Source organism: Penicillium alfredii, assembly GCF_028826965.1.
Source record: "Penicillium alfredii strain IBT 34128 chromosome Unknown utg000005l_segment0_segment0, whole genome shotgun sequence".
In the NCBI taxonomy this organism is placed as follows: Eukaryota; Fungi; Ascomycota; class Eurotiomycetes; order Eurotiales; family Aspergillaceae; genus Penicillium; species Penicillium alfredii.
In genome coordinates, this window is record NW_026622702.1 from 2421260 (window position 1) to 2441547 (window position 20288).

Sequence of the window (20288 nt, forward strand, 5' to 3'; positions counted from 1 at the left end):
CTCGACTCCACGCGGATCTCAGATGATCGCCATTGAAATCTACAACCCCAGATCCAGCTTTTCCAACAGAAAGAGAAGAAGAAACTGAGCCGAGAAGATCAGGACTGAGTCCTGAGTCGAGCTGAACAACAAATAGATCAACATGCCTGAGAATTACCCGCCCTACACGCCCATGCCCTCGCTCGGCCACGAGCTGGGGATCATGTTCGGGTTTATTGGGATCTGCCTGGCCACCATGGCTGTGTATACGCTTTTCTGGCGCGGTATGTTGATTTCCTTTTAGTGTATGGATATACCTTGCCATACCATGGATATGTCAAGGTGTATCTATACATCCATTCTCTTTTCATCTCACAGCCCTAATGAACCATATCTATCTCATACAATACATATCGACCACCCCAAACCCCACTCCCACTCTCTTTTGGATAAAGAGACAAAGAAGAAGAAGAAGAAGAAGAAGAAGAAAAACTAACAATAAATACAGCAGCCCAACACCGCGCCCAAGCCCAAGACCTCGCCCGCCGCAAAGCCTTCCACAACCGCAGCGCCCCCTTCGGCACCACAGACCAGCTCCAGCTGCTCGGCACAACAGCCACCGTGACAGCCGGCCGATATGCAGACGTGCACGTCCATGAGAAAATGCTGGATCGGTTCGGGATCCCCGACGATCACGTCGAGCTGCCTGTTCATGAGGGCGCGGCGATGCAGATGCAGATGCAGATGTTGGATTGGAGTCGCAGTCGGAGTCGGAGTCAGGTGCAGTTGGTGGAGAGTGCTGGCCCTAGTCCTGTTGCTGGTGGTAGTGTTAGTTCGAGTCCGGTTCAGACTCTGGCTCAGGGCCAAGGGCCTGTTATTGGGGGGAAGGCGTATCAGAGGTTGGGGCAGAGGGATCTTTTGTGATTCTTTTTTTCTTTCTTTCTTACTTTCTGGGGATTAGTCTAGTTCAGATGAGAGATCTCCTAGTGTACCCTGGTCGAGGTGCAAGGTATGGTTTGTTCTGTATTAGGGTATTCTATTTATGATACATCATATCTCGTTCAATCTATCCACACACCGGACTGGCAAACCCGCGCGTCCACAGCAGCGAGCCCATAATCACGACCAAAAACCCCAGCGCCACAGCAACACTCACAGTGCCATAGAGATACGCATGGCGCCGCCGCGACAGCCCATTCAGCTCAACCACCCAAGTGCTGACGGTAGTAGTGCTCCCACAGAACCCATCCATAACGCCCTGCAGCACCTGGCAGCCAGTCAACGCAGCAGGGACCGCGGCGCCGAGCCCGCGCACATGCTGCAGGTCATAACAGAACCCCTCGACAATAGTGCCAATGATATTGACAGTAAAGGTCCCCAGCGGGAAAGCCGGCAGACGGCCGTTGAGAAACAGCGACAGATAATAACGTAACAGACAGCCCGGCGGCGCGAACACCAGCGCGAACACCGCGCGCCCGCGCCAGGTGTCGGGCCCTGTGTGCCGGTCCGGCGGCCAGATGGCTAGAAACACGGCACCGAGCCAGCAACCCCAGGCCAGCACGACCATGCCGCGGTCCAGCACGCGGCGGGTGAATGAAAAGGGGACCACCGGGGTGACACGGCCAAGTGCAAGGGCGAGGTGCGCGCCGAAGATCAGTGCCGACAGGCTTAGCGACACGGTCAGCAGGATCACAGCCACCAGGGCCATGAAGCTGTACCCGCCGTTGCGCGAGGCAATCCCCGTTCCCGGGGCCAGCGACGGGTCCGGCAGCGCATTAGCCAGGGCGAGGAACACGTCGCGCATAAACGACGAGAACGAGGTGCAGCAGCCGCAGAACCCGGTCGTCAGGCCGATGTACAGCGGGATGGTCTTTTTAACGGCCTTGTGGTTCTTGGCACGCTCTGCTTCTGCTGCTGCTGCTGCCGTGTTGGAGTCCGTCGCGGGCGCGTCCCCCCATTCTTCGCGGAAGAGGTTCTGGTCCTCCCCCAGGAACCCCATCACAAGACTACCGGCTACATTCGCCCACAGCACCCCCGTCACCACGGGCGCGCCCGTGTAGAATGTGAGAGCCTGCAGGCCCAGCCGCGCGAGTGTGCCCATCAGCGAGAAGAAGATCAGGTACGACACCGTGTACAGATGCGTCGCATGTTTTGAGAGCGTCGGTTCCGGGCGCGCGGGAGCCGGCGGGCGCTCAGTCGGGTGCGTGGGCAGCTGTCTGGGCAGCTGCCATGATTGGCGCTGCGACGAGACCGGAGAGACGGGTTGCGGCGCAGTGGTCTCAGTCAGAGGTGGCTCGGCGGATTTCTCCTGGGCCGAGGAGGATTCCTGAATACGCGAGGCATGGGGCATTGCTGGAGGGGGGGGGGGGGGGGGGAGTGAGCAATGAAAGATGGAGAAAAGGGCAATGAAAACGTTGCGGAAGAGTAAAATGCCAAGACATCCATGAAGTCCCTGGGCAATATCCAGCGAACATGATAACAGGAACAGCTGTTCTACCCGTAAGGTATGAATGTATTTTGAATATACATATTAGCATTGGTTTTGAACACTATCAATCTATCAATAGGCAAGGTACAATCCTCATCACCCCCGTCCCTAAAGTCTCTAAAGAAGAGGCGTGCGTGGGTGAACTGATATCTTCGAGGAATCATGTGAATGCGGTGTGAACCGGCATAAAGCTCCCGAAACTGATGACATATTAATATAGAACGAATCGAATATCATATTATCTTACTTACCTTGTATAGACATGGAATCCTAAGAGTGTGGAGCGAGGTGAATCGTGACTGTTCAGGGACCCACCGCCAACTGCTTATGCCCGATAAGAGCTGAGATAACGGGGGATTGCTGTGGAGGTACTGATGACCTGGAGATAGGCAGTGCTGATACTCAAAAGCAAAGTACTCAGTACTTGCAGATAGCCCCGGTAGCGCAGATAGTCCTGCAATGCTACCTGGGTACCTTAAGTAGAGCACCTCTCCTGAGCAACCTGTCGCCTTCATAATCTTCTTCTTCTTCTACACACCCCCTCTTAAAACCCACTATCCACTATCCACTATCCACCATGTCGCTCCCTTCCAACGTCCACATCTCTACCCACCCCTGCCTCCAGGCCAAGCTATCGCAGCTGCGCTCGCATACCACGACCCCGCGCGAGACCAGGTCGCTGGTCCAGGAGATCGCCTCCATCCTGGGCGTGGAGGCCTTTGCCAAGTCACTGAAGCTGGCGCCGACGGGGACGGTGCGTAGGAGCAGAAATGAAAGAGTATGGCAGTGAGTGTTCTAACGAGAATCACTCATATTCAGGACCGCACGCCCCTTGGAGTCGAATACACCACGCAGGGCATCAACCCGGCGGATCTGGCACTCGTGCCGATTCTGCGTTCGGGGCTGGGGATGGTTGATGGTGGGTGATATACTTGATGATTTACTTCGCCTGGCGCTATCTACATGGATAACTCTAGTCAAATACTAACTAACTCCCACCAATACAGCCCTCAACGACCTCCTCCCAACCGCAGTCCCAATCTACCACCTCGGCCTCTTCCGCGAACGCGTCACCCTCCAACCCGTCGAATACTACAACAACCTCCCCTTCCACCGATCGGAGCTCTCGCCCGCCTCGCCGGCCTCACTCGACCCAACAGCCAACACGGCAGCCGCAACGCTGGCCGTGCTGCTGGACCCGGTGATCGCGACGGGGGCCACGGCCGAGGCGGCGATCCAGCTGCTGCGTGAGTGGGGGGTCCAGCGCGTGATCATGCTCAGCGTGCTGGCGTCGGAGGAGGGCGTGCGGCGTGCGGCGGGGTGCTGGGATGGTGGGGTTGAGGTATGGACGGGGGCGGTGGATGGCGGGTGTAATGAGAAGGGGATGATTGTGCCGGGGGTCGGGGATATTGGGGATCGGTTGTTTGTGGCGATTGGCAAGTAGATTTGATTCATTTCGAGGGTTTGACTACTACATTCTGGTTTTGCATACCTCATCCTCAACTACATACAGCTACTACAGCTACTACAGCTACTACAACTACTGCATATCAAGATATCCCCCGCCAAATGTATTCATTACGTATAGTACATGGAAACGGCATAAAACATGTGCAAGAACCAAATGCTGAGCGGAGACAAGCAGACGGGGATCAGGCAATTAACATCAAATACAGCGGCCGCAGCCTAGAAGCAGACAAAATCAACTCGAACGCAGTCAGAAAAATAGACAAGAAATCAATGGAACAAAACAGAACAGAACGCATCAAATAAGAAGCCAAAAGGTATCAAGAGCACAAAAGCCAGATGGACTAGGGGCACGATTAGGGGCTAAAGCGAAACGAGAAAACTCCACAGAGTGCGAGAGAACACACAGGACCAGCCGGGTGTCGGAAGAGGAAAAGCATAAACACCACACCGGACTCCCTGGTGTAAGAGAAAGCAGGAGAAATGCAAAAGCAAAAAGTCAAAGCTCAAAAAAATAAAAGAGTCAGGAATCACCGAGAGGCATGCGGCGAGGTATTCCCAGAAGCCAGAAACACCTGCCGGCCCACTGGCATGGCCACTCCTGATTCCCCAGTGTCCCAATGAGAGCGTCCACAAATGAGCGTAAGAACCCGAAAGGCAAAACATCAAAGCATGCAAAGAGATTCAAGGAGAGTGTGAAGTGGAAGACAGAAAAACAAAGAAAAGAAAAGAAATTAGTAGGCAGTGCCCACGCTGGCAAGAGTCTTGGTGGGCACCGCATGGATCGGCTGGTCCTTGGCCACTCGCAAGGAGTCTTCGTAGCCGACCAGGGCCTGCGAGTGCAGCTTGAACGACTCGCCCATCAACTTGGTGATTCTAGAAAAGCCGTCAGCATTAGATCATCAACAGTCAGAGAGAATCAAAACTTACCCCCAAACAACCACGCCGTCCAGGATGTTACCCCATACACGGGCCACGGTGGAGCTAAGTTTTCCAAATGCATCGATGGCGTCGTCATCAAACAGGTTCCGCACCTTGTTGTAGATGGCCAGTTCAGCCTCAGTCGCTGGCTCGTCGTCATGTTCCAGGCGGTAGAGCCAGAGACTGAGGATGACCATCAGGTCCAGGCCGCAAAGGGGATGCTCAACACTCCAGTTGGTAGCAGAAGTCTTGGCCACCCAGTTGATGCCTTGGATGGCGGCAATCTCAATGCACTCGAAGCATTGCTGCACCACCTTGTTCATTTCCTGCGAGCGCTTGACCTTCTCACGCGCAACGGTCATGGCAGCAGCCACCTCATACGAAGAGTGGTAGCGCATCGCTTCCTGGATTGACTTGAGATCCACTTCGAGGCGGGCACGGGTGTTGCGGTACACCGCCATCGAGTTGAAGATCAACGGGTGACCTTTCTGGGGAGTGCTGAGTGGGACCACAATGGTCTCGGGCTCGCACACCTCCAGAGAGAGCTCTCCCAGGTCTCCAGGGCCAGACGCAACTTGTATTCAGTGACCACGTCCTGGAGAGCCTCGAAGCTGCGCTTGTGGTTCCACACCTGCAGGAACAGAGCATTGATGAGGACACGGGTCGCGAAGGCGCTGTAGCGGGTCTGCTCGCCCTGGAACAAGAAGTCGTGGGCCTCACGAACGGTGAGGGTGCTCGAAGCAGCACTGCGACGCCAAGTGTCATCGTCGGCAGCATCGAGGTTCCACAGGGATTCCGACGAGGGAAGCTCCAGGTTGTCGAACTCGTCAAAGCTCATGGCAGGAGTGTGGTTGAACGTGAGCGTCAACATGCCAAAGAAGATGTACACGGCAAAGTATGTGCGGCGACACGATTCATCCTCGATCCACTCCTCGCGAGAAGGCTTAATGCCCTGGCGAGCCTCAGTGCGCACCTTCAACTGGTAGCGGTTGCCAGCAACCATGTTGGCCAGTAGACTCTTGATCGAACAAGTCCACTCGAGTCCTTTGGGGTCTCCACTCCAGCTCTCGAACACCATGTTCAACAGAGTGCTCTGCATCAAGGACAAGGGGCACTTGCGCGAGTCAAAGTTCTCCTTGTGCTGCAGGAACTGGTTGACCAGAACCTTAGATCCAACGTGAAGCATGAAAGCATGCTCGCGCTCAAAGGTATACAGAGCACCGATCGAGAGCACCGCCAGCAAGAGGGGCGCCGAAACCGAAGCAGGCTGGAAAGACTCTTGGTGAAGGAAAGGCAAGTGAGGGTGGTAGAGATTAAAGTACGTGGACAAATACCGGTTCAGCGCGGCAGTAGCCGGCAGCTGGAAGGTCTCTGGGAGGGCACCCAGAGCGTCGGCGCTCTGGACCCGCTCCACCACCAGATTGCGTTCCATGTCATCAGAGATCTGAGGGGCTTTGGGAAGGGTCAATGCCTGGCTGGGGCCTGGAGAGCGACGGTAGTTGACCGGGCTTACCGGACCCGTCATGGAAGGGTAGGGGGACAGCGCGTTGGGGGTGGAGTTTCCAGACATGGGCAGAGAGTTGGACAGCAAAACATCACCGACGGGGCCATGGCGGTCGACGAGCGTCGGCATGGTGGAGCCAGTTTCCGCGGGAGAGGCGAGCGTATCCCAGGGCATTTGAGGCAGGGTGGCATTGCCCGACAGATACGGCTCGAACGAGCCGTGGCCGGGCGAGAGCGATTCGGAGCGCTCGGAGACTTGACCGGTCGCCGCTGCTGCAGCCTTATGTTGGAAATCTGTCATCAACATGGCTGCAGTTTCAAGGTCGACCATACCATCGCTGCTTGCCTCCATCTGCTCCAGCGTCGTCGGATCAATCGTGATCGACGGCTTGGACGGGCCTGATGAGGACTTTTGGACCCCTCCACCACGTCTGCGTCCCTCTGCAACCAGGGGGATGCCGCCATCCTTGGCGTGAACGGTCCTGTCATGGCGCAGGAGAAGATCTCGGCGAACAAAGGTACTGCGGCATTTCAAGCACTTGAAAGGTCGCTCTTTGGTATCTGGAATCGAAGTCAGCCGGGAAGTTCCCTCATCCAAATTTCATTTCCCACACTTACGGGACCGCTCATGTCGACTGCGGTGTTCGCTTCGGCTAAAAGCGCGATTGCAAAACTGGCACTTGTATTTCTTTTCGGGGGCGGAGGTCTTCTTGGCCGGCGAGTTGCTGGCTGTTCCGGGAGCTGATGGAGCCATGTTCGAAGGGGAAGGCTTCGGCTCAGAGATGCGATGAAAATGGCGGTATTGTCCCCTGAGTGAGCTCGCACCGGTTCTGAAGGCGTGTCGACGACAGAAGTTCGTTGGGATGTCTGATCATTCCTTGAGTGGGGGGTAAGAGGGAAAAAAACCAAGGTCGCGGGGGGGGGGGGTGGTGTTCTGAGGAGGGGGGAAATAGAGGGTTGAAGTGGGTGTTCCAGCCACACGTCAGAAAAAAGAAAGAATCACGCTTGAAAGGAAAGGGGGCGGGTGGTTAAGCACCGCTGATTAGGAAGAGAGAGGAAGAGAGGGGGAAGAAGAGAAGAGGGAGAGGGGAAAGATGAGGAGAATAAGAGAAAGAGGAATTTGGATTTCGGGGCATCGAAGGGAGGGGGAGAGGACGTGGGCCCAAGCATCGCTTACTACGCGTGAGGCCGCGGAGGGGCGAAAGCGGGACTGGAGGGGGAACTTCCCAGCCCCCTCCACACGGCCACGCACTTGCTCTTCCTCTTGCCACGTCCCGACACTAATGTGCCCCCCCTTTTACCATACATCGACTCGTAAGATTCATCTGCATCGCACAGCCCACATGGTTGGTTATTTCGGAGTGACTCTTCCAGTTTACAGGTTTACTGGCTGACAAGTTGACAAGTTTGCCCAAATCTGCAGATTGATCGAGTCTGACACGATCGGCGTGTCTTGGGAATAGCCCTGTCTACTGCGAGGGAAGGGTGGGTTCGGAGTGGACACCCCTCGCTCAGTAAACAAAGGGCGGCATGTGAGGCGATCCGTGAGGCTTCCCCCGATACACTGGTCGAGGTGTGCTTGTCGAGATGGTAGAGACGGTATGGCTGACTCGATACTAGGCATTTCATATTTCATCTTCGTCTTCATCATTCATATTGACTTCCATGGATCTCCTCTACATCTCTACCCCTCCACCCCTCCGGAGATCTGCACGATCGATAGATTCGCTTTCTTCGGGGATCGTGGCACAGTTCTCGGTCATTTCGGGTGGTTTGGGAATGAAACAGGGAGGCATTTTCGGCTATCCAAGTGTTGCATCGAATTTGCATGAATGTGAGCCACACACTCTCTCTGCCAGTCAAGTCTACTGAGTTTCCATCCTCTCAGCCCCGTTGACACATCACAGCTGGAAACCTGCGTCGCCCGTGTGGCGGTTTGACTGTGCCACTCGGGCTGACCACCTGTACAAATGAGATGTGTACCATCGATTCGGCCTCATCTTTGGTATTATCCCAACGAAAAAAAAGAAAAGAAAAAGAAAAAGAAAAGGACAGACGAATATCCTGGGATGATCTGCATGCACAAAGCGACTCGACTCTAAATATAACCAAGCCTCAAATCCCCCAATACATCACTATACAGTACACACACACCTCGGGCCCACTGATGAACTTGACGGCAAACCGCTTGAGTTAGTCTCTCCCGTCCCGCTGAGGTGTCCCTCACATACACCGCAAAGCCACACAAAAAATACATCATTTTAAATCGCAAATTCCCGGGTCCCCCCTCCGTGGGGCATGGAAAAAAAAAAAACCGAGAGGATCCTCGACGCGCACCCAACGCGGTTACTTGGGAAACGCGTCTGGCGACTCAGTGGAGGTTCTCCCAAGACGGCACAGGGTTGAAGACCCCATGGCCATGGCCATCGAACAATCGACTTCGCCCTCGCACATGAGTCGCATTGATGAGATTACTCTTCCCCCTTGATTCGCACTGCTTGAATCAGGTTTGGGGTTACAATAGTAGACACTTGACGTTGATCCAGCTGGTCTTGAGATGAAAGCAATGAACAGTCTCTCTAGTCTCTCTGACCAGTTCGCGGTGAGTCGGGCAGCTATCTTCGTGACGCGATAGCATCCATGGATGAGGCTCGATCCACTTGCCGATGCAGCGGACCGGCCCAGTCTCAACGTTCTCAACCAGAGGATTCCTACAAGAGAGCGGTGACTTGACCGCCAGTGATGGCTTCCCTTGCCGCAATATCTCGAGCAAGGTTGACGATCCCATTCCCAATCCCTTCGATGGGGCGTAAAAATCATCCGGTCTCATTCCAATTTTACCTTTTTTTTTTTTTTTTTTTTCTTCCAATATCCACTTTATCCCGGTCCAATAATGGATCTACGAAGGAGAAAAGGGAGAATATCAAATCGGACCCATTACGAATCAGACCTCTCAGCGGTTTTCTAGTGACTCCACCAGGCCCAGGAATTCCAGGAACCTCTCTTTTTTTTCCCTTCTGTTTTCTTTTTCTATTTCTTCCCCCGGCCCCTGAAACTACTGGGCTAGTGGGCACCGGCAGCCGGGCCTTGGCCCTATCGTCCCGATAACTCCCTAGCCCAAAGCCCAAGTCCGTGGACTTCGACGCCAGGACGGTCTGGAATCTTTTCGTCTTTGGTGCCAAAGATGTCGGTGAGATCTTCGCTTGTGATGTTATAGCGAGAACCTTGGGAGATCTACTTCTTCACCGCTTCACTCACCAAGCCCTAAAAGCAAACTAAGGAATTTGCTCATCCCCACACCAGTTGATGCGTGGAAAAATGGGCATTTGAGGGTTCAAAAAAAAGAAAGAAAAAAAAAAGGGGGCCCCATTGTGCGCGCTATCGTACACATTCGCTAAGCGATGGGCCTTGAACCCCCCCCCCCCCCCCCCCAACTTCTTAAATTCCACCTTCCCAGCATCTTGGAACGCAGGAACCTCCGATAGACGTACGGGCTCCACTCAGGGCTCCGTTATGACTACATGGGGGTTCCGCAGTGGATTGGATTACTCAATGTATAATCCGGCTATCCAGAGAAAGAGTCTGGATCAATAATTTGTGTAGCTGTGCCGTCCCGAAGAGCTGAGGCTGGGGGCTCTCGGCGACATTGTACTACTACTGGGCACGACCATTGGTAAATGTCAGACACAGGCACCACAAAAGGATATTGATGTAGATATCCAACATGGCATCATTGAAGAATTGGAACCATGGAAACCGGTCACAGATCGAAGGGGTCCGGGGGAAACCCTTCTGGTCCATGGTTCGTTCCCGTCCAGATCTTCTTGTCTTTAGATTGTCAATCTTTTGATTATCACGAAACAACACCGCAATCCTGATCCTGATTCTAAAACACTCTACTAGTTGGAATCCCACGCACCGTGTCGGTGGTAACAGCCCCTATCTCATTAACTCTGTTTTAATCTATTGAATCTCAAATCATATTATCATGTATAATGAATCTAGGACCAGCTGCAGGGGGACGATTCAGATTTATTGGACCCCCCAATCCAAAACGGCAGTTCTTCGATCCGCCCCACGCGGAAGTGAATCCGCCGAATTTTCTCGAAGGAAAGGGGGAAAGAGTGTGTGGGACTCGCAAATTACCAAGTTGGAAAAAAAAAGTAATAAAAGACGGAGAACCCGGAAGTAACAACATAGCCAATTGCTAAGGTTCAACGTTCTGACGCCCGTCGTTCGAGGGCCAAAACCGGGTCTAAACTTCCATAGTCCAACGAAACTACTGGCATGAGGGCGGGAAAGTGGGGAGGGAAGGAAGTACAGGGGGGCGAGGCGAGGGAGTGTAGATTGACGATACATACAGCAGTAAGTGTGAGGAGGAATCCTCGCAATGCAATGAATCCGACAAAAGAGAAAAAGAGAAAAAGGGGGATCATCCAAGACCCAGGACGCTGGATCTCACTAGGGCTTCTGTATCAGCGTTCCAATTGGGTGACCGCTCCGTCGGACGGCAGGATTCGTTTCCGCGGGATATCCGGCTGGCTGGGTGCGCTTTGATACTTCAGATGGGTTGGTTTTGATTGTATGTAATGTTTGGTCTGCAAGGAACAAGGGGTGGCAAATTGAGGTGGGTTTGTCTGATGAGCTCATGCCGTGGGTCGAGGAAAGGAGTATACTGAGTTGTGTTCATTCTATAGCAATACTATAGTCAACAACTGGTCGAGTTGCTGGCTTGGTAGAAGATTGTATGTTTGGCCTTTGATCGAATTGTAGGTGCTGGAGAGACTAGAGATACACCATTTGGATATTCTTAGTTGATGTGATAGATCCAGCCAGTCTAAAACTATATGCGTGGTTGCTTGTTTAATGGTTAGTTGGTGACCTTAGGGCAGCCAATTCATGTTCAACATCACCATTCTGTCTATATATTGGACGTCACATCTGGAAAGGTATTTCCTATCGATATGCTCTCTTTTGACTAGTAACGCCTATGAACTGGAGCCGAAGTATACGGATGGACAGTGGTACTTTCTAAGGCATGTAGTAAAAAATCTATATATCGCATCTATATATTTTTGACCCTTAACTCCATACTTGAGGTCCAATTTATGTTGTATTCCCTGCGGTATATATCGATCGAGATATATATTTTCTTTCTCCCTTTCTTGTTTCTTATTTTCATTTACATTCTTAAAGAAAGAATATATAATTCATCACTAACTCCCCAGGCTCTGTATCTAGCACCTCATAAGAGGGTTTCAACACATAGACCCAAAACTATGATCATAATAATAGCTTAACCAATATGCCAATATATTAAATCCGAATATCAGTCGCATGAAATTCCCCGAGTCACAAATAAACCCGGATACACGGCACTGATGTTCTCTTATTGCCGACATATTGGAGTCAATGTCCATCACTATACTAGTCCTAAGTTTGGGACATGGAGAACCACCTTCTCACGTCTCCTCTCCCTGAATTCCACCATTCTCTGCTTCGCCACCCCTCAAACCCCCCCCAATAATGTATGCCGATCAACGGCCCCTCCCACGAGGGAAAACGGTCCGTTGATGGTGTGCTCGCACTTGGAACCCATGGCCCAATCTATAGCCCACGAGTTGGGGTTAGGGGGAAACCAAGGTCTGATCGAATCCTCGGAGGCTATTACCCCTGCAAGTTGTTATGTATAGAGGTGTTGTGTAGGTCCCAATAATGGGATTCTCGCGTAACATAGTCCCCATCATAGGAGAATCCATGTCTAGTGTAACGGGATTGCTCCTTGGCAGAGTCGATTTTGGGACGAAATCCTGGAGGGTCATGGATCACGATTCAGACATGGCATACCGGATCATACGGTACCATGGACTATGGGCCAGGAATTATAGTATGTATGTAGTTCTTGTGTGGTTGATCATTGATGCTCGATGGCACTGATAGATAGAGCTCAGATGGGGGATTGATTGATGGGCAACGCAGTCGTACCACCCCACAATCCATTTCTCATGGCAAAGGCATATTTCAAACCCTACCCCAGGAGATCATAATGTCAATGTGTGCGGATGGATGTCGAGGTCTGCCATCCCAAGCACGAGTCCGGGCTCCTGGTCCACGCGGCCTGTTCTCGGATCCCCCTCCCACAGATCGGACGAGGTTGTCGAGAATGCCTGTGCTTCATGACTATCCATGTCAGCCGCGGTTTTTACTCCCCGGTGCGTCGGACTGGGCTGCTTCATTGCAGCCACTGACCGGGGAGTAGGGTCAGCACATGTCGATTTGAAGATGCCGAGGGTTTCCATGGACCTATGTAAGCCTCTCTAGAACCATAGTGAATATTAACTGATATTCGAACCAGATGAACACAGGAAAACGAGATGTTACAGGGGAAACATTCTGGTTGGGTTGGATATTGTCCCGAGTACCAGGCTGGAATGTCCGAGCTGCAGAGATATTGCATCCCTTGCTGTGCATTATTGTAGTATTATAGTATTATAGTATTATATTATTATAGTAGCATATTATTATATTCTTCTTACTAGACCTATCTATGGCAGATATCCCATGGCCACTTCATTAAGTACTGGTTCGGTACGATGTGACGGTAACCGGGCGCGGATTTCCCGTCTCAGTAATCTGTCAGAGAGCTGACTGATTGAGGGGCCATTTGGATTTGGGGGCGTTGAAGAGGATTTGTTATAATGATAATGATAATGATGAGAGAATTATTATCATTTCCTAGTCAAACTCGGTAGATGCATCGGGGCCGTGATGGATCTAGAAGAGGATATACCTGTCAGACTGAATAGTACCTGGGTTACTGAGGTATAGGCATGAGATAGCTAAAGTACCTCTACTGTGCAGTAAGTATGCTGGGTAGCCCCCCAGTCGGAAGGTGTCAGGCGTAAAATACCTCCGTTACCCTCTCCCCGTTACCTCCCCTTGCAAGTAACCTCGCCTTATCCCAACTCCCACTTCATTTCCCTTTTATATTTCTATTTCTTCGATTTTATTCTATTCTTGCTCTATATCGCCCTATCATTACTCTATTTCCCTTGTATGCCTTAATCCTCTGTGCAATCTTGCTTCAGGCTCCCCGGAAAGTGGGTTGCCCTTTTACCCACTTTACCCCCTCCTCCAACCGTCAAATTCAGCCATGAACCACGGCGGATACTAAGCCCAACAATCCACTCCTCCCAACCGCCCTCCCCAGGACTCTGGTCGATCCTCGACCCCCCATGTACGAACTTCGCGCGGCTGACCTCGCCGTCGATACATCTGCGCTGACCACCAAGTCCGGCACTTTTGCGACCGCTTTCGAGTACACCGACGAGCAGGCCACCCCCACAGCCCTCCATCGCGGCCGGGGGTCCAGCGTCTCCCACCATTTCGACCGCCCGAGTAATCCCCCCTCGAAAATGGCCTCCGGGTATGCGGTCAGCCCGGAGCCGCCCGCCTTGTTCGTGCGGGCCATGTACGACTACGATGCAGACGACCACACCAGCCTGAGTTTTCGCCGCGGCGACATTATTCAGGTCCTCAACCAGTTGGAAACCGGGTGGTGGGATGGTGTGATTGACAATATTCGGGGTTGGTTCCCGAGCAACTATTGCTCCATCATCGAGGAAGCCGACGATTATGGCGAGCACCTGATCCACGCCCACCAGGACACCGACCTCAGCGCCGACTCGGGCCTCGAAGATGAGTATGGAGATGGGCATGAATACGACGAGGAGCTGGACTCCGAGGGCAATCCCCGCCATTCGCCGCCAGTCCTGCCGATCGAGGGCATCCCCGGGGCCAAAGAACACGAAGAGGCGGCGTTCTGGATTCCCCAGGCGACACCAGATGGTCGTCTTTTCTATTTTAACACCCTCACGGGGTACTCCACCATGGAACTGCCGTTCGAAAACCCGACAGTAGCCAACGAGAATGGTCCTCGGGACCGGACCAACTTCTTCGTTCCCGACCAGACGCGGCCGCCTCCCGAGCTGATGGCGCGCGGGTTCGAACGCGACGAGGACGATTATGACGGCTCGGCATCGGAGGCGGAAGGCGAGTCTTTGATGCTGGCTTCGCACGACTCGATCTCCCGCCGCCGCCAGTCCTTTATGGATGGGGTATCTCCAGCCACATCGATGGACTCGTTGTATCCTCCGGGCCCGAAAGACCTCAAACAGTCGCAACAACCGAGCAAGAGTCCCCAGCTGACCTTTAGCAGCACGGGAACAACAAGCGGCAATACCTCTATCGCCGAAAGCTTCTCTAGACCCTCTATCTCCTCTAATGCTCCGGAACACTTTGTGGATGACGGGTTCGCACCACCCATCACTTGGCCACTGCTCTTGGATAATATGCAGTATGCGGTTGAGGCTTACCGCCAAACACTTCTCAGCGGCGAGCGATCAGAATATGTGAGAAAGGCTGAGGACATTTCGGATCATCTGCGTATGCTCTTGGCTGCCGGGTCGGACACGACCGATAATCATTCGGGCAACCCTTCGATTATCTCTACCAACAAGGCGCTCTACCCGTACTTCCGGGATATGATGTCCAAATTCTCCAAGCTGGTGCTTTCTTCACATATTGCGGCTGCGGATTGGCCTGGATCCGACTCGGTGAATAAGTGCTTGCAAGAGGCCGATGGTGTCATGCAGGGAGTATATGGCTATGTTGATGTGGCTCGGCAACAGCGCGGGGAGAACATTCGCCGCATTGTACCTGGCTTTGTTGCTGGCAGCTCCTCTGGTGGCAGCTGGCAAAACAACGGTGTCTCCTTGGATGCATCAGGCCCAAGGTCATTCCTTGTCCCTGAAGGTGGTGACTCGCGAGTGGAGCCTTCGATCTCTTTGGAAGCCACCCTTTTGGACCAGATTGATATTCTCAGGAGGTCTCTTGTGGGCAGCATCCGTCGGCTGGAGGAACGCTTGGTTTTGAACACCAAGATCGTCACAGTATCAGAACATGAAGCTATTGCGGATGCAATCTCAGTTGCAGCAATCAAGGTTGTCGAGCAGTTCCGCCCGTGGGTTTCCGCCGTTGAGTCGATCAACCTTGCGCCGCTGGGAACCTGCTACCAGAATCCTCAAATGGTTGATTTCAGTCTTCAAAAGCAACGGGTCTATGATAGTATTGGTGATTTCGTCTTGAGCTGCCAGGCGGTCTCGGCTCCTCTTGCTGATGAGTGGGCCGAGCTCCGCGGCGATTCACTCGACGACCGGCTGAATGCTGTGCGGAGCATCGCCAGACAGCTGGAAAACTACGTATCGCAGATCGGCTTCTCACTCTCATTGCTTCTTGAACAGATTCCTGTTGAGCCTGCGTCCGTTCTCCGAAGCGACAGTCGACTGGAAGAGGAAGATGAATCACTCAACAAGGGCACTCATAGTCGCGCCGAATCCCAAGCCAAGACTGCCACGGAGTCTATTGGTATCCCATCCTCCTACGCCATGGAGAATGATAACGAAAAGGTCCGGCGAAACATGGACAAGGCCCAGAGGTTCTTTGGTCAGGCACCGCCTACGGCCATTACTCGGGAACCGATCCGGGAACCAGTTCGAGAACCCGAGGAGACCCCGTGGTTCTTGAAGATGGACCATGAAGCAGAAACCTTTTACGACACCAAGGGCGATGTGCCAGTCTTCAAATGCGGAACGCTGTCTGGTTTGGTTGAGAACCTGACGCGTCACGATAAGCTCGATGCATCCTTTAATAACACCTTCCTCCTCACCTATCGCTCTTTTACCACTGCGTCAGAGCTGTTTGAGATGCTGGTTCAACGGTTCAACATCCAGCCTCCCTTTGGTCTGAACCAAGATGACATGCAAATGTGGATCGACCGCAAACAAAAGCCGATCAGATTCCGGGTTGTCAATATCCTCAAGAGCTGGTTTGACCACTTTTGGATGGAGAACAACGACGAGGTTAATATGGACCTTCTCCGACGGGTCCATGCGTTTACCAAGGACTCCATTGCCACCACCAAAACCCCGGGGTCCCCGACATTACTTGCTGTGATTGAACAGCGCCTTCGAGGACAAGACACGACCGTCAAGCGCCTCGTTCCGACCCAGAGCAACGCTGCGCCGCCCCCAATTATCCCAAAGAACATGAAGAAGCTCAAGTTCCTCGACATTGACCCTACGGAGTTTGCGCGGCAGTTGACTATCATCGAGTCGCGCCTGTACTCCAAGATCCGGGCCACCGAGTGTTTGAACAAGACATGGCAGAAGAAAGTCGGCCCTGACGAGCCCGAGCCGGCTTCCAATGTCAAGTCTCTGATCCTGCACTCAAATCAACTGACCAACTGGGTCGCGGAAATGATCTTGACCCAGGGTGATGTCAAGAAACGTGTGGTTGTCATCAAGCATTTTGTGAACGTGGCTGATGTAAGTTTCACCTTTTCTTTGCGCAGAATATTTCCAACGATTCATTGCTGACTTGATGCGGTAGAAATGTCGCGCTCTCAACAACTACTCTACCCTGACATCCATCATTTCGGCCCTTGGAACTGCCCCTATCCACCGGCTTGGTCGGACATGGGGTCAGGTCAGTGGGCGCACGTCTGCAATCCTGGAGCAGATGCGCCGGCTCATGGCTAGCACGAAGAACTTTGGCGAATACCGGGAAACCTTGCACCTGGCCAACCCGCCCTGCATTCCGTTTTTCGGTACGAAATACAAAGCAGCGAGGCTTCCTGGCCTTTCTTTGCTTCTCCTTTCCTGGCCTGCGACTAACATAGTATTTTAGGTGTCTATCTCACGGACTTGACTTTCATTGAAGATGGAATTCCTTCCCTGACGCCGTCGGAGTTGATCAACTTCAGCAAGCGGGCAAAGACAGCAGAAGTTATTCGAGACATTCAGCAGTACCAAAATGTGCCGTATCTGCTTCAACCTGTGCCCGAGCTTCAGGATTATATCCTCAGTAATCTACAAGCGGCGGGTGACGTGCACGACATGTACGACCGGAGTCTGGAGATCGAGCCTAGAGAGCGCGAGGATGAGAAGATTGCAAGGTATGCTGAAGCTGCAAGCAAAGAAAAGACCTCTCTGCTGTCTGCAAGCTCCGTCGCGCTTCTGCGATGATCTATCTTGTGTTTTACCTGCCAATTGGCGTTTGCTCGGGAATTTGGTTCTTGAGACTAACCGTTTTTGACGTTGAACCTCGTAGATTGCTTTCTGAGTCCGGTTTCCTGTAAACTGGAGTGGAGCTCCCTGGATCCGCCCAAGTTTAGGGGCGATTCGCTCGATTCCGCCACATGGTCACCGTCATTGTCTCACTGTTGATCCCCTCCTTTTCGGGAAAGGACCTCATGACCGTGTCCAAGACATCCTTAGTGCATCGGACAGCCGCATTTGTCGCTCATCTACTCCGTGATGTTTCACGATCCCCACCACTGCAGTGCTCATGTGGGTCGATTCTCCGAATCATACCACGATCTTGACCGCTCATGCGGCCGCCACGGCGTCCTATTTTCTCGCATTCGGCTCCTGCACTGGCGATATCCTCGGTTGTTGGTCTCTATATACCTTTTTTTTTTTCTGTTTCTTTCTCCGTTGGTGTTTGGTTGTTACTTTTTATATCTTTCTCCCTTTTTTTCCCGACTTTTCTCTCGAGACTACACCGACACTCTTCATCCCATGTACCCCCCCTATCACACATACTGGCCCTACATTTCTGGCCGTTTCGTTCACCCTTGCTTTTTGGTTTTGATTTTTGATTTTCTCGTTTTTTTTATTTCAGATACCTTTTCGTTATCGTTTGGGTGAGACGATCCATTTTGAAGGTTAATGTCCTGGATGCCGTCTTTTTGAATCATGACACGTCACGACTTGGGACTCACGTTTGATGTCAGATGGATTCGGTTCTTTGGCGTGCGTCTTGCTCGCTTCATTGTATCTACTGTGTTCCACTACTTGTTTCATATCTGGGATTATATAGCCCGGAACAATAGAAGCCGATTCTATTTTCTATTTTATATCATTCTATCATCCTATCTACAGCGTCTGACTTTGGTGTTGAGCTATGGTCCCAACACGGGGGTTTCACTCGAGGACTACTTGAAATTACGACCCACTGAGGCCAGAGGGAAATGTTAAAGTTGCATAGATTGATTCCCTGCAACAGCTGGAGACGTTCTATGGTCATGATGCATCAACGTAAGACTTGCCCAGAGATAGCAAAACCGGGCAGATGGAAGGGAGAAAGATGGAGCAAGATAACGTCGGAAGAAACATGGGAAAATGATCCGCCGGGAGCGCCAAAGACACCGAATTGCAGAAACAAAAGAAAAGCAGAGGCCCACTCGTGTCGATCTCTGAGAAACCAAACACAGCCCCGCTTCTGAACGAGTTTATGTTGCGGACGAGGACTGGTCACCGATGCCTTGAAAGAGCTTCATCTTCACCTCCGAGGCCAGGAGGCCCTTGACTTCCTCGGACACGATGCGTTCTCCGCCGCGGACGACCTTATCCAGCTGCTGGTCCTTGGAGGTAGTTCCGCCGCCGCGGGGGCCGTAATTGTCAAGGCCGCGCGTAGCCTTGCGCACCTTTTCACTGAGATCCATCATCTGCTTGCTGCCATAGTCGCGCGAGGTGAACAACGGGCTCTGGCTGAGAGTCGCAACCCAGTACTTGTTCCAGAGGCGCGAGAGGAGGTCGGTGTCGAGGGTACTTTTGAAGTGCGAGACGTCAAGGGAATAGTATTGGTTAGCGTGGGCGCCGAAATCCTCAGCCTTGCCAAGCGGAATGGTCTGGTACTCGTCGTCCTCGTGGCCCTCCTTGGGCGGGGTATAGTCGAGCGGGAAGGTGCGGAATGCGCCGATCTCCACTCGGCCCGCCGAGATGGTGCGTTCCGGGTCGATGACCACCGCCACGAACGGGCCCGTCATCTGCTGCGTCTGCTGCGTCGCCACGTCGATCCCGCTCAACCAGCACCCGTACCCCGGGTGGCTGTGGTACCATCCGACGGCGTTTTCCTGTCGGCCCGCATCCCGGCACGACTGCAGGTATGACACCATGTACTCGTTGGCCTCGTCCTGGGCGTTGACCCGTGTCTCTGTGCCCTCGACTGGCAGTCGGAATGCGTCTGTCACCACGAATGTCTCCGGCATGATGTAGCCTTGCATTAGGCCCATGACTTCCATTGAACCACCCGACCGCGCGTGCATCACCATTTTTAGCAGCGCTGTCGCGGAGATCCGTACTGATTTGAAATAGTGCGGGTTCGACGCCCACGGTCGTGCGTCATTGAAGACTTTTTGCATGTGTTCGTCATATTGGTAGAGGCTATCGCGTTGCGGATCGAAGATGCTTATCGCGTTCTCGAGCTCTGTGAGGGTGCTGCTGTCAGTTTCCCATCTAGAGCTGCCTGCCACGTATGAAAATGGAGAGACTAACCCCAGGACTGCTGAGCAGCCTGCATTCTGAATTCAGGTGATGCGAGATTGAGCAAATTCAATGACCAAGTGATTTTCTGAGCTCCCACGATAGACAAGACTGACCACACTGTCGCTGCGAGCAATCTGGGCAGAAGTGTAGTTCATGGCGGAGACGGTGGAGAAAGGCGGTGGGGGAGGAGGGCACCCGGCAGAATATAGGGCGGTGAAGATGGCTGAGTCAGTGGTTGCCCCAGGAGACGATCGGCGCCAAAACATCGCGCCTGCTGGAGTCGCATGTTATCATCCCCGATCCAGCCCTTCTTCTCCTCCTCTCCCCTCATCAACACTCCCTCTACTACATTCGATGTCTCCTCATTGAGGCTTTTGGCAATCCACCTTCGTTTCCCCATACCGCGTGCTGGGAAGGGCCTTTTTTTTCTTCTTCGTTTTGATTCCGGCATTTGGCGTCGCTGTCGCAGCTTCGACTGCCAGACGCTCTGTCGTCGGATTCAATTACATTCCTTGACTCGAATCCATTGCTTGTCCTCGAAA

The 20288-nt window shown here is 52.8% G+C and overlaps 7 protein-coding genes across 7 annotated transcripts; 3 read left to right on the forward strand and 4 right to left on the reverse strand.

Moving 5' to 3' along the window:
- Window positions 1-142: 142 nt before the first annotated feature.
- On the forward strand, window positions 143-903 carry NUU61_004321 (uncharacterized protein; the record flags this gene model as incomplete). Its single annotated transcript, XM_056654903.1, has 2 exons — window positions 143-263; window positions 488-903. 2 exons carry the CDS (start codon window positions 143-145, stop codon window positions 901-903), a joined length of 537 nt encoding a protein of 178 aa, XP_056512930.1.
- Window positions 904-1045: 142 nt separating this feature from the next.
- On the reverse strand, window positions 1046-2329 carry NUU61_004322 (FluC/FEX family fluoride channel; the record flags this gene model as incomplete). The annotated part of the gene is made up of 1 exon (XM_056654904.1): window positions 1046-2329. The coding sequence occupies one exon, from the start codon at window positions 2327-2329 to the stop codon at window positions 1046-1048; it is 1284 nt and encodes a 427-aa protein (XP_056512931.1).
- A 715-nt stretch (window positions 2330-3044) lies between these two features.
- On the forward strand, window positions 3045-3911 carry NUU61_004323 (uracil phosphoribosyltransferase; the record flags this gene model as incomplete). Its single annotated transcript, XM_056654905.1, has 3 exons — window positions 3045-3221; window positions 3287-3386; window positions 3475-3911. 3 exons carry the CDS (start codon window positions 3045-3047, stop codon window positions 3909-3911), a joined length of 714 nt encoding a protein of 237 aa, XP_056512932.1.
- Window positions 3912-4668: 757 nt separating this feature from the next.
- Window positions 4669-7112, reverse strand: NUU61_004324 (C2H2-type zinc finger protein; the record flags this gene model as incomplete). Its single annotated transcript, XM_056654906.1, has 4 exons — window positions 4669-4810; window positions 4865-5353; window positions 5389-6919; window positions 6977-7112. The coding sequence occupies 4 exons, from the start codon at window positions 7110-7112 to the stop codon at window positions 4669-4671; spliced, it is 2298 nt and encodes a 765-aa protein (XP_056512933.1).
- A 5287-nt stretch (window positions 7113-12399) lies between these two features.
- On the reverse strand, window positions 12400-12657 carry NUU61_004325 (uncharacterized protein; the record flags this gene model as incomplete). The annotated part of the gene is made up of 1 exon (XM_056654907.1): window positions 12400-12657. The coding sequence occupies one exon, from the start codon at window positions 12655-12657 to the stop codon at window positions 12400-12402; it is 258 nt and encodes an 85-aa protein (XP_056512934.1).
- Window positions 12658-13593: 936 nt separating this feature from the next.
- On the forward strand, window positions 13594-17442 carry NUU61_004326 (putative cell division control protein Cdc25; the record flags this gene model as incomplete). Its single annotated transcript, XM_056654908.1, has 3 exons — window positions 13594-16743; window positions 16808-17024; window positions 17105-17442. The coding sequence occupies 3 exons, from the start codon at window positions 13594-13596 to the stop codon at window positions 17440-17442; spliced, it is 3705 nt and encodes a 1234-aa protein (XP_056512935.1).
- Window positions 17443-18710: 1268 nt separating this feature from the next.
- On the reverse strand, window positions 18711-19901 carry NUU61_004327 (Mov34/MPN/PAD-1 family protein; the record flags this gene model as incomplete). The annotated part of the gene is made up of 3 exons (XM_056654909.1): window positions 18711-19687; window positions 19756-19774; window positions 19860-19901. 3 exons carry the CDS (start codon window positions 19899-19901, stop codon window positions 18711-18713), a joined length of 1038 nt encoding a protein of 345 aa, XP_056512936.1.
- Window positions 19902-20288: the final 387 nt, after the last annotated feature.